This window comes from Pseudonaja textilis, chromosome 3 (assembly GCF_049901715.1).
Source record: "Pseudonaja textilis isolate UNSWEBS1 chromosome 3, rPseTex1.2, whole genome shotgun sequence".
Taxonomy (NCBI): domain Eukaryota; kingdom Metazoa; phylum Chordata; class Lepidosauria; order Squamata; family Elapidae; genus Pseudonaja; species Pseudonaja textilis.
The window spans coordinates 55,646,852-55,660,949 of NC_141992.1; the positions used below are offsets into that span (position 1 = coordinate 55,646,852).

Sequence of the window (14,098 nt, forward strand, 5' to 3'; positions counted from 1 at the left end):
TAATGTGAAATTAATCTGTTCGATGATTAATCAATAAGGTCAGTTGATTTTTCTCCATTTTCCACAATTGAAGCTTAAAAGTTACCTTTAATTTGTTCCTAACCTACATGAAAGCATGCAGCTCTATACTGTGCCTGTGTTCTTTAAGGTATGATCAAAGGTATATATTTTGCATTTTATATTTACAAATGTGCATCAGTTTATAGATGCATGTAAAATCAAGCAATGGTGTGGAGGTCCAATGAGAAAATAAAATGTAGAGATATGTTGTCCCTACTGCATCCTGTCCTGCCCTGCATAATTCCAGTTTCAGTCATCAATTTCCATAATTTTATAGTATGTGATGCAGTAACTTTACTTTCTTTTTATAGGATTCATATACAATGCCCCTGACTTCCATCCAGTGCTGGCATGTGCACTGTGAGGAATGCTGGCTGCGGACTCTGGTAAGTTTCTTAGGGGGTAGCTTAACTTAGATTCCTTTTTTTTCCAAGTTGAAATTACAGCTACCTGAAAATCCTCTTCAAAATACTATGCCTCAATTTTACTAAATGGCAGTCATTCTCCGTGTTATATTCTTCTGCACGGCTTTCTGTCAAAAGAACCTAGATCTTATCGTAATAGAAACAAATAGCTCATGTACCTTTGCACCCTCAGAGGTGGTTGGACAAGCATTCTACTTTGTTTCTAAAAGTCTGGGATGAGTCTTTTTTTTTTACTTTTTCTTTTTTATTGTATTTTATTTTAAAACCTGTATATGGCTGCTTGTTACATAGAATGATATTAGCTGGCTCACAACAATCCATTAAACATAGTTAAAAACAAAGGTACCCTTCCCCCCAAGGTGCCAGACCAAACATCCTTACTCATCAACTCTCGTCTTAGTCCAGTGCTTGGAGGAAGAGCCAGGTCTTCATAGTCCTCCAAGAGGCTGAAAGAGTAGACATCCCTCTTGTGGGAAGGTATCCCAAAGGACTGGGGTGGCCACCAAGAAAGCAAGCTTCCAAGGTCGTATCAGATGGCAACATTTAAAGCAGAGGGCCTGGAGCTCACCTACCCTGTCTAATCCAGTAGGACTAGCAGATACCCTCAGGGAGAGTTGATCCTGCAAGTAACTGGCCCTGAGACTCTTAGGGATCTCTGTTCCCCTAAGACATAGCCCATTAGTTTTGATTGTCCCATCATGATTTTATTATCCATCTTTTCATTTCCCCATCCTTTTGTAGAAAGCTTCTTTAAATTGGCTTTGCAGGGTAGGCTGTTCTCCTTCAATGAGTGTTGGGTATATAGTTAATGTAGTGCAGGGAAGATTTTCAATTACAGGTAGTAGAATTCATAATGGATATTTTGTTAGAATGTGAGAAAGTATGAATGAAATGCTTTTTTATAAGAGTGAAAATGTGGAAGTAAATTTCTTCCTTTCAGATTTTTAGTCCTGCTGTACAGGTTTTACTTGTGAAATTGGTACCTTAAGTATTTTAAGGCTTAAGTATCCATTCTACCCTTTACAACTTCTAAATCCCAAAAATCTGGCCAATGGTTCCTACTTTATTTCTCTCTGCCAAAGCAACCCTAGGTCCCACATATTGTGGAAATGTGGCCCTTGCGATATCATGCCACATCTGGTGTACTTAAAACACTTGTGCACACCCCCTTCCTTTTTTACTTGTTTTTGCAAAATGAGCTCTAAATAAAATAGGAGTAATTGGTCTTGTTGCGTCCATTATTCAACCCTATCCACATGATAACTTGTTAAACTAGAATACCTGCAAATGCAACAATTCTTTTTTTCCTGCTAGGGCCTGAAAATAGTATTTTATTGCCCATGCCCTCTTTCACTATAATAAATTTAGTACTGACTATCCATAAGGGTTTTTACATTTATGGAGCAAATATGTTTCAAAAGAAAGCAGTCCTCAAAATAATAGTGGCTTAGTTGAGGAATTAATATACTTTCCTTAAAAAAAACTTCATGTCACACTTTGGCGGTGATTTGTTGTCTTTGTAAAAATGATCCCAAATACTAACACAATGAAATGTATATGAGATAGGAACAGTCTTGTAGGTTCTGCAAATAAATTTCAACAGAGATATTGAATGCAAAACTAAAATTGTGGGTCTCAAATGTGTAATGTGTCTCTCTTGATTTTTTTAAGGACAATTTCCTTTTATCACCATGAAACAAAGAAAAATAAATTTTCTCATCTTGATTTAAAATTTGCCAGGATTATTTAATGAGAAAAATGATATGTTGACTAAATTCAAAATAAAACTGACCAATTAACTCACCTAATGAAATCATATGATAAAACATGCTGTCTCAATTGAGCTGTATTTTTATAAACTAAGTGCTTTGGTATAGCATCTAGATGAAAATATAGATGCAAGCAAAAAAGTTTTGAAATGCATATACTGTATAGATGAATTGAATTCAAAAGGAGATGCTTAGGGAAGGAAAAGGGAGGTTGCAGTTCTATACATCCTAACCACTCACAGTGACTTGAAGTACATCCTCTTCTATGAATCAAAGAAGTACTATTTTTTTTACAGAAAGACCTATTTTGACCCATCTGATAGGACTTTGCTAGATAAAACAGTATCAGCAAAATTCTAAATAGGGCCACAGTTTCCAAACACTGTGGTCTAGCCACATGAGGTGTGACAGCAAACTCACAGTGATGCCGCAGAATATTTCACTGCTTAATAAACAAAATTGTTAATGAGTTTGCTGCAGCTTCCCAGAGTACCACAGTGCATGGTTTGGGAACTGCTGGGGGCACCCTGAAAAATTGCTAATACATTGTGGGTGATGTGAACCAAGAAAGTTTGGGAATTTCTGAAATAATAGTATAATACAATTTCTACCTATACATTTTGCATTTATTTAAGTTAAGCATTGGTATATACATAACATCTACATCCTTAAGATAATGCTATTAAAAGATACCAGTTGGAATACCTATATTTTACTCTGAATTTTACTGTTAAAGATTGATTCTAGCTAGGCTCTTGCTGACTAAAAAAAAAAATTCAGCTCTATTACCTGCAGTCCAAACACTGTTCCTTTTGGGGGGAAATGAGAGAAGAATGAAGTTTAATGTGCTTTATCACATAATTTATGGCCTATCATTCAAAATAGGGAATTAAGCTGTGGAATGAAAATCTAGTACTCACCTGCTCCTCAGCCCTCACTTTCTCCTCATAACCAACAACATATTGCAGGAAACATTTTGTAAGGCAAGTGCTGTTCTCTTGCTCATTTTAAAAAAAAAATCACTCAGTTTCTGCCTGTGTTCACATGTTTCTAATGTAACTATTAAAGTGTAGCCTGAAGACAGCAATAAAAAGCCTGGGATGCCTTCGTGCTGCTGTGTCTTGATCAAAGTCAATGTGTGTAATCTTGTTAAAGCTGCCCTTCCCTCCTCCTTTTCTTTATGAATGTGATGGTGTACAGCATATGCACCATATTGCTTTCTTGTAATTAAAGTATCTCCTTTTATTTTGGATACAGAAAAGATGCTTGTAGTTTGTTCTTAACCCGAATGAGGAACAATGGGCAGAGGCGGGGTGGGTTGATTTAAAAATGGTCATGTGTTACCTTGCTCTGGAAATTGATTTTCCTCTTAGTTAGGAAAATGTACAATCCTATTCATACACGTGGAAGGGCCTAGAAAGGCAGCATATTTCCTTTGTTGTGCAATAATTTGTTGCACTTGGTAAAAGTTACAGGGGGGAAAGAGACCGGAGAGTTCATTTGAAGCAGGTACAGTGGTGTTCTACAGCAAAGTGCACTGATATTAACAGATGATATCATCATGGAAATAGTGCTATTAAGTAGCTTCCTGTCATAACGTGATCACTATTTGTGATGGTTTTGCCAGTTTCGGGCATTTTACTTCCATTTTCCAGGGGGAAATATCCATTGGTGAAAGTGGATTTGTTTAATGACCATCATAAAAGTGGTTGTAAGTTCGAATCCAGTCCTGTGATGCCTCAACTTGCCACGGCAATAACTTACAACTTTTAATTCTAGGCTCCATTACAGTCGTCTGTTGAGGACAATCTGGACACAGTATGCTTACTAAAAGTTGCATTTGCAGTTTGCTTGATCATTCATCCAGTTTTAGAGAGATCCTGTTGGAGATCTTCACTCTCTTCTTTGGTTTTTAGCTACTTTGAATAGTATTATCAATCAATCTGACTACCTCATTGCTTTCTTCTCCAAATGAGTTTTGGGCCAAGTGAACTCAAATATTATTAGAAAGTAGAGATGGTGAGCAAATAAAGGCTCCTGAATGCTCCAGAGTTATCTCTCCTCTCAGAAGATTGCTACTGACCTATGTGTCACTGCCAAATAAAAATAAATCTTGGAAACGGGCACTGTAACAGTGCAATAGGAACAAGAATCACATGATGAGGCCATTGAGAATTAAGTGAAAAGATGAAGTGGGAGACAGACCTAAATAAAGAAATGAGACAAATCACTAGGGACAGGAAAAAGGTTTTGGTCTTGAGTATAGGTGACGAAGAAGAGAGTTTCAGAGTGATAATCCGAGAAGATATTTAGCTTGAGAGTAACGATTCCAAAGATAGAACTAAGTAATTTAAGAGGATTGAAGGCGGGCAGCCAGATTAGTCTGTGATAGCAAAAAAAAAAAAATCAGGAGTCTGATAGGAGCTTTTCTAACAAATGTCATGAAAAGTTACAACTTTTTGGGAGCAGCAGCATTGGCTGGCTAGACTAATGTAAGATTAAAATTGGAATAAGGTGGAGGAGGGAAGGGTAGGTAAGACAGATAGGTTAGGTTATGCAGATACAGCTCACACTTTACATTTACCTCATGAGTCAACAACTGTAAAGAAAGCCATTATGTTTGTTGAGACCTTCTGAGATTGTGTGAAACCTTTTGATATATGAGTTCAATAGTTTCTCATTTAATGTTGTTAAAATCCCACTTTTCCAAAACAGTCACTTTGAAATCTACAATGGAATGTCCTGGGAAATTACAATACACTGATATTACTTCGTCCTTGCTTTGAATTCTAATGTCAAACTTGTATAGACTAGTTCTTTCGTGCAAAGGGATCCAGAAGGGCATTGCTTGCAGATGATACATATCACTTTGGAGGATGAGTATGTGAAGGCAGCTCTAATCTTATGTGTATACTCGTTGGGGCATGTGATTTGAGGGAAAATAGACATCTGGGTTTATTGCAGGATCTTCTGTTGTTCCTTATTACTTGAGTATATGGGTATATTTTGAGTGGTTTTATGCAAGTTTGGGCTTGTCACAGAATGCATGAAAAAATATAGTGTCATTTGTTTAGTATGGACTGTAGCTTAATGATGTGTTTAAGTGGGTTTAGCTTTGAGAGGTAGGTGACAACCAATTGTATAGGTCCTCTCTGGGAATTGATCTGGTTGTATTGATTGGTCTATTGTTTCGTTGGGTGGATAATTCAGTCTTCTAAATACTGGGTTTTATTTCATCAGCTGAGCAACTCTGTCCAGCAGGGGTGGGATTCAACTGGTGTTACATCAGTTCTGTGTCTGCTGCTCTTCAGAACTACCGGTTCTATAGAGCCAGGCAGAACCGGTAGCATCCCACCCCTGCTGTCAAGTGGTTGAGAATAAATGTGGTTGTAGCATAGAAACACACTAAAAATGATTTGGTGATGTGTTCCAGGTGAGAGCTAGTGGCATGTACGCATGTATGACTTTCTATAGGTTTTCCATATAACATAATGTTTATGGGTTCATTGTATGGTTTTATAGTGACATCACTGAAGTGGACTTTTCTACAGTTAAATCTAGGCTGAGGCTGATAAGGGGTGGAAGGGTGGAAATTGTTGAAGTCATGATAAAATCTAATGATTCATTTTCATGGGTCAAGATGATGAAAATATCAGTGAATCTCTAGTAAAAAAAGAGCTTTAACTTAAGGGAATGGATCTTCTTTGCTGAGAGTATGGGTTTTGGGGCTAAGCGAGCACCATTTTGAACGAGAGAAATAATTGAAATTTTAAAATTCAGATGTTACCTTTACTGCATATTTACAGTGAAACTTGTTTTTTTTCCTCATTGTCTTTCTGTGAAACCAAAAATTACACTTTAAAAGGGTGTAAATCATTTTGTATTTTAAAGTTCAACTCCCTCTTTATCTTGTAAATGGGACAAGTTATCTTTAATTTCTTCAGTTTGCTTTCCTGTATCTTTTAAAACTACCAACTCTAATGACTGTTTGTAAATGGGCATTCTTCCCTAGTGATCAAGTTATGATGGTTCTGCTAGCATTCTTAAAATGTTGAGATTTGCTGATCAATTCAAAAGGATAGAAAACCTAGTGTTTATCTTCACTTTGATAAATATATTAAATTAGCTTAAATATATTAAATTACCTTACTTGAAATCCTTACTTCTGTCCATGCGCATTGCTCATATATTAGGAACATGAAAATGCACATTTCAGAATCTTGTAACCAATGTCCTTTTTACAGTTTAATATGTTTAAAACTCTACTTCGTGCACATGAGCTGACCACGTATTTCTCTTGTGGTTGGTGCAGATCAGCTTTTATCTAAATAATCTGCAGTGGCAACTTACTTCTTTTCTAATCTAGACAACCTTTTACTTGCTCTTCATATATACTGTACACTCTGAACTATGCACCAGAGACAAATTCCTTGGGTGTCAGATCACACTTGGCCAATAAAGATTTCTGTTCTGTTCTGTTCTATTCTATTGTAACTTAACTCTGAAAGTTCAGCTTTCACGTTTTAAAATTTAAAGCAAAATCCCCTGCTCTTTTGTCAAGGCACTGTTCTTCTGATATTCTGTGAGAAGTAATGACTTTAAAAGTGGACAGTACTCATTATTTTTTGAACTCCCCAAAATGATTAATCAATTTTCAGAATCATTATCTGCCAAATTTTAATTAAGAATGTATGAAGTTAACAAAAAGTTCTCTTAATTATTTCTTTTTGGTGCTGTGTTTTACCCTGGAGCTATACTTTACAGCCATGTTTTATAAAACCTGGAAATGGAAAGCCTGAGGTGGCCTTCACTCAGTATATATTTCTGTTACTCATCAAGACTTTTCCATGGGTGATGATGAAAGGAGTAGAACATTTCTGACTTTTTTTTGTGTTGTGTTATTTTGTGTGTGTGTGTGTGTTCGTTCATATATTCATTCATTTTATTGACATATTATTTTAGTGACATATTATTTCACTGTTTTTATTTCAAAATAAAAGTTTAGTAATCACAACTGGCAAGTGAGTTACATGGGAATTGGGAAGTCAGTTAAATCTTTTCTTTGACTCTGTGCCAGTGCATGTGTCTGAGGCTTGTATAGAGTGTTTCATGTGGAATTGAGAATATTTAAAATGAAAATTACTCTGCAAATTTTCAAATGAACAATATATTGCACCAACCTTTTTTCTTGGATATAATTGATTGGCCATATAGTTCTGTGTTCAACTCTCAGATACACCATATGGCTCAGAAAGGCTGGCTGTTCTTAGGATGTTATTCACCTTAAAGGGTTTTTTTAAATCTTATTTCATTACTTAATCTTGTGTAGTTGCAAACAAACATTTGTATTACTAGTATTGTTAGAATACAAAATGTCTTAAAATCATCTAGAGATTTGGCTGCAATAGATTTTTGTGCAAGATATATCCACAATAAGTATTTGAGAATGTGTCTTTTATTTAGGTAGGGCTTTAAACATTCTTCTAGGAATGCATTCAGAGGGTTAACTTGCCTATACTCCACATTCCCAAGTTATCTCTTATTGTTAGATAGGGAGGCAGAATTTTTTTCTTGATTCCCCTTTGCACCATCAGGTATGGCAAAATCCCCGGTGTTGGCGATCAACAAAGCTTAACTGTTGTACTGTTTTGCCAGTGGAACTCTTCTGTTTCTAGAAAAATGACTGCATTAAGATCATATTCCAGATTTTCATCACATGTGTTTGTGTGTGCTTATATTATATTTTGTGTGACAGAATGTTACAGAAGATGAGAGTTTGAAGCTCCTAAAACACTGTAAGACACTGTAAAGGCAAAAATTGTAAAAGGTTCTGAGAGAAATTTCAACTACCAATCAGATTCTTCTTTGTTTCTAAAAGTACTTATTATAATTTATAACGTTGCCTGTGTGAAAATGTGGTAGAGGATGTTGTTTTCTACCAGGGGAAGAAACGTCACTTGTTGAGGGTCCCACTTTATCCAAGACAATTTTGTCTGTTGGACCCAAAGATGTGACATTTCTGCAATGGCTTCAGACAGGTCTATTTGAGACCATCATCTATGCCAGCTGAGGATTCATACAGCTACCATCCCATTAATTTTGCTGGGGAATATTTGGATAAATTGACAAGAGAGAAATAGGATTACAGACAGGGAACCAGCCAAAGTTAGAGGCTAACATTAAATTCCACCATATTTTTATCCTAATTCTGAGTTTCAGAATTAATCCATCAGATTAATTGACAAATGATTCACTGAGGTGAGAAAAAGTATGCCTCACTGAAGATTTTTTTCTTTATGTGGATATAGTCACAATTTTATCTTCACTCAAACTTCATACAAAAGCTAAAGGTAATATTAATTGAACAAAAGAACCTTGGACATTTGACTTTGCAATTATTTGTTCAACAAAAATTAACAGATACACCATTTTCTTCTGTTGAAAAAGTAAATACATGCTCAGCCCTAATACCTGGTATTGCTGTCTTTGGCAGAAACAACCTCAAGTAAGCATTCTTACAACTGGTCTCTGAATTTGGAGATAATGTTTTCCCCATATTTTTTTCAGCTGTGCAATGTTTGAGAGATTTCTTGAATGCACAGCATCTCAGAGAGATTTAGTTTTGAGTTGTATAGTATTCATGAAGGTTACCATTTACAGCCTGTTTCCTGTAATGGTTGGATACAGTTTACCACTGGTACTTCCTTTTAGTTCTTATGTTACAATGTGACTGAGATAGCATCCTTATGTTTCATAACTCTTCTCTCAATCCTTCGCAGGGTGCCAAGAAGTTGTGCCCTCAGTGCAATACCATCACCTCACCAGGGGACCTCAGGCGCATCTACTTATGAAAAAGATGGCTGCTGAGATGCTTGAACTATGGGGACTAGGGAAAAGGAGTGGCAGCAACAAAGACACTTGAAATTAAAGACTCCAAAAGTGGACTAGAGGCTAAGGGAGATGCACGATGCCTCTGCTTCCGAACCTGTCACTGGTGCTGCCCACTCCACAAGAAGGCCAAACCAGAATCCTTATTGTGATTCGTTTTTCCTTTTTTACAAACTGCTGTTCCACGTCTGTCCCGTTTCTCAAAGAGTTGGGGTTCCATCGTGGACAACTTGCAAGACCTTTCAGGGAAGCATGAGAAGGTGCTGGATCTTCCACCACAGGAAATGTCCGAGCCTGTAATTTGCAGTCTCCTTCCCGCCCTCTTTTTATTTGTGGTGTTCTAGTGAATTTTTTTAATAAAAGAAAAAACTTATACCTTCACATCCACAAAGGCAGAATGAAGCACATGTAATATAGACTATATGTTTACAATGTTGTGTATAAATGGGATAGACTCCAACGTTACATACTAATGTTTTCCTTTTTATTTTTTTCCTGGGGGGGGGGGTTGACTTTTTTTAAAAAAAGAAGAGAAAAAATAAGCAGAGAACATTAAACCCATATTTTTCTTGGTTCTGCAGAGTTTTTGCATTAAAGTCATTAGTTTAAGAAAAGTATATAAATATATATTATACATATATATAATATAAATGGTTTAATGTTCTGTGGTGTATATTTCCTCATTCAGATATGAAATTAACAATTCGTAGTTTCGGCCATAACTTACATGACTTCTGGGGAAAATAGAAAAAAACAGGTTTTCTTTCATTTGTTACAGTTAAATGGGCTATTTATATAAAATACTTGCTTCACTGAAACCCTTTTCCATTTTTTCACTTGGGAAACATAGATGTGCAAAGTTATCCCATTGCCTGTGAGAAAAATCATAGCAGGGGTCAATAGACTTTTCAGGCACTAAACATTCTTATGCAGCCCTCTACAATGGCACAGGCACCAAAATATTAAAAAAAAAACACGTCTGAAATCTTGTAAAGTTTTGGCAATCATATGATGTTTCAGCCGTGTTTTAATTTTTGGGTTCCAAGTGTGCCATCTAGGAGTGTTGCAACTGCCTTAGTAACAATGGACATCATTAGTGGTGAACTCTGATAGGCACTTACACGAAGCAGAAAACAATGGTCTTTGCCTGTTACAGATGGAATTGTTAGCATAGCTGTGTTCAGGCCAATTAGTCTTGTGAAAGCTAAAGTTATCTTTTGTCCAAATGTAATTGTATTCATCAACCTGCAAGCTTACAAGAATTAAATTTGAACAGGGCCCCAAAATAAATGCAGAAAAACACCCAATGTTCTATCATACCTCTGGCAGAATCTTTAGCATTCTGTTTTGACATGTTCCCAGGTCCGGCTACTGGCAGTCTGTTCTACTCTGGAATATTTTTCTTAATAGCTGTTTCATCTAATTTTCAGATGTTCATGTTTCATTTTGAAAAGGAAATAAGTATGTGCCAGCTTTGCTTCCTTCTTTTGTCACTTCTGCTTGGACTGTGGTAATGGTGGGGTGTAATCTGGGTTTGTTCAAAATTAGATTAATTTAGATTCCATTCATTTCCTCAGCATTCCTGACAGAAACATTTTCTTAGCCCTTGTTCTGCATTTTGAAAATAACCCTGTGAGCCACTACCTGCCTTAATTAAAAAAAAAAACTTTTAACAGTTTTTGCATGTACCACCAAACATGCCATTTTGTAGTCCATTCAGGGAACACTTTAAAAAGTTGTTATAAATCCTGACAGGAAGTTATCAGCCTGCTTGATGTTGACAGGCAAGTAAGCCTATAAATCACTATTTAAACTGGGGTTACAATGTACAATTAATGGAATTATGGCCCTGTGTCTACTAAATAACTTTTTCTCTTTTTTCGTTAATTCCATCTTATACTATGTTTGTGGATTTAAGCCTCAGAAGGACATGATTGCACTAAAACATCTGGCTAGATTATCATGCTATTGGGAAAACCTTTGGCATGACACTGATTAGACCACAAGATTTTCTCCCAGTCCAGGATTCTTTATTCCTATTGAGACAAACTGAGTAGTGCACTGAATGCAAGTTGAAGACATCTGTTGTCAATCAGCCTCTTATGATGACACAGTTTCATCCCCATATACTAGACAATTGTCTTATGGAGAATTATTTTTTATCCTTAAATAATTCTGAGCTCCAGAACACCCCAAACCATCTGAACCAGTGTGTCTCTGTCAAAAATGTTGCAGCAGTTAAGCAACATATTGAAGGTTGATTTGTAGCTCGTATTAGTTGTTGGAGGTGGGTAGGAAGGGGACAACGACAATTGATTCAAGCAAATATTGATCTGGCATCCTGAAGGTGCAACAGTTTACAAGAGCCATAAAGCATCTAGAATGCTATTTGAGCCCAAGATTCCAGAACTGTATAGCACTTATACCTTCCTAAATTTGTTGTAATGGGGATGATATCATGTGTTGCTCAAAAACCTGCTTGCCCAATACAATCAAACAGTCTTTGTTGGGACATTAAGTGCATGATTACTCTTCTCCCTGATCTGTTAGACAATAAACTGAAAAGGTTTGTCCTTCATGTTCCAGCAAGTTGGCACTGGGAATAAAGAGCGTTTTCTGGTCCTGTGGACTAATTCTAAGCCAAATGAATATATGTAAAACCACATATAATTATTAGCATTTATTTTTAAACTTAAATTTGACCCTACGTTTTTATTTCTTGAGGAGTAAGGAGAGCAGAGAAACCTGTTAAGACAGATGCAAAAACCTAACTTGTTATTTTCCTTCTCTGGAGAAGGTACATTTTGCAGAACTCTGTAGCTGCTCCATCCTTTCTCTCAATGAGCTTGAAAATAAATGAACTGTCTTTGCCCAAAGATTCCCAGCTGCACAAGGTGGTATTAAAGTTGTGTCAATGATTGTGTGTCGATGTATATTCTATAAAAAGGTACTTGTCATTCCCGTTTGTAAACTACATTGACATTAATTAAATGAATATAAAAGCTTCCAAGTTGTGCTTCCAAGTCTTCTACTTGCTTGTTAGTTTTATCTCTTAGTTTGGCAGTTTCAAAATCAGGTACTTGGAATTTGTGTTTGCATTTGTGTCTTTGAGTCAGTGTTGATTCCTGGCAACCACCTGGGTAAATCCCTTCAGTTTTCTTGGGAAGATTTTTCAGAAGTTGTTTGCCATTGCTTGCTTCCTGAGGCTGAGAGAAAGTGATTGGTGCAAGGACACCCAGCTGGTTTTGTGCCTAAGGTGAGTCTAGAATCAAGTCTCTTGGGTCATAACTTGGTTTAACCACTACAAGAAACTGGCTTTCCCTCTCAAATATAGTCGCTGTTAAATCATAATCAGTAATTGTACATCCTTGTGAGCCCTTTGTAGCACCATGGATGTCAAATGACCATTAGTCCCCTTTGCTGCTTTCATTTCTGCTTTTTTCTGTTCTATTTTTAATTATTACAGCTTTTTATGTAGTTTACAAGTAACTGTTATGCAGTTTACAAATAACTGATAAACTGATAGAAATCCACTTCATTTTTTTCAAAAATTAATTTTGGTCATTGCAGGCAACTGCAAGATTACAAAACATAAGCCTTACCATCCCTCTGACATATTCCAGAAACAATGTGAAAATTATTCAACTGGCACAGCAATTGAATAATATTGTTTTTAATAATAAAACAGGCAATTATAAAGGAAATATTAAGCCCTGCTCATTTTCATGCCTGCTGGCACAAGTCCTGCAAAGCAGGAATTCCTCTAATACTTTTGCTCCAATACTGAATTGCTCTTTTAAATCATTCTATCTTAATTTGTATAAAATGCTAGTTTAACACTAGAATACTGCTAAATGAGTATAATTTGATTGCAACATGGTTCTTCATACTTTTACTCCAAGCTGGTAAAATTGTAGGCTTGTTCATGCTAGAATGTATTGACAATCTATAATGAAATCAGATGAGACCCTGGACCACATTGTAGTCTTACCATATTTTAACTAGCAGAAGCCCAACCACTATGATTAGTTACTTAATTCCGTGGGTTGTGCAGTCCAGGAAATTGGATTGAGTACATTATAAGTAAGCATATTCTGTAAATATAGCTTATATAATTTCATCAGTATCTTCTTGCTAGAAGTGATACTGACAAGCAGTCAACAGGGAAATCATCAGGAAGTTGTGATCAAAAGAGACCTTCAGTTATCTATAAGGTCCTCATTTATGGCAACCAGGACTGCCATTGCTGAGTAATGCAGTAATAGTGCAATGTCACATGCAGTCATATGGCATTGCACTATTACTGCATCACTTAGTGACAAGAATTTCCAGTCCCAATTGCCATTGGAACGGAACGACTATTTGTATGATTCTATATTTCTATACCCCCTCCCTCCAATGCAAACAGAATTCCACTAAGTACTTCATTAGCTTCAATCCTTGTTCTATTCTAGATAACAAAAGGTGACAAAGATGACCATGAACTAGGAGAAAAATCTGAAAGAACAATTATAACAATTTCAGACTTTGAGAGACTTTCATAAATAATGTTTTTATTCAAAGAATAGAATGCAAACCAATATTTTGGAATTATAATATGAGCAATTTAACAACGTATTGGGAATATCCGACAATGGCCGTGTAACATAAACACAGCTGAACACCCAGTCCATTTCTCTAGAAAGACTAACCCATTTCCCAAATTGCGTTGCACAATTGCTGATGACACCTTACTATCGGACAACCATTTTCTATGGTCTTACAGGTACTGGAAAGGAAGCTGGATAACTATAATATTGTCCCATTTTTCTCTTTGAAATAAAAAGAAAGAAAATATACCTGCAGTGATATGAAAAGAGCACCACTGTAAACTGAAGTGGAGGCTTAGCCATTTCTTTTCAAGGACTGACCAGTGGTGGGATTCAAAATTTTTTACTACCGGTTCTGTGGGCGTGG

At 36.3% G+C, this 14,098-nt stretch overlaps 1 protein-coding gene across 4 annotated transcripts in view; it reads left to right on the forward strand.

The window, feature by feature from the left end:
• RNF220 (ring finger protein 220) overlaps nt 1–12,152 on the forward strand; it is a 293,502-nt gene extending 281,350 nt beyond the window's left edge. For 3 of the 4 annotated variants that reach the window (XM_026707184.2, XM_087929798.1, XM_026707185.2), the window contains 2 exons: nt 372–446; nt 9,034–12,152. In XM_026707184.2, coding sequence (XP_026562969.1) covers nt 372–446; nt 9,034–9,105 — 147 coding nt within the window. In that variant the 3' untranslated portion in view covers nt 9,106–12,152. The remainder of the gene's footprint in view (nt 1–371; nt 447–9,033) is intronic. The other variant, XM_087929799.1, reaches the window with a different exon arrangement.
• The last annotated feature ends 1,946 nt before the right edge of the window (nt 12,153–14,098 follow it).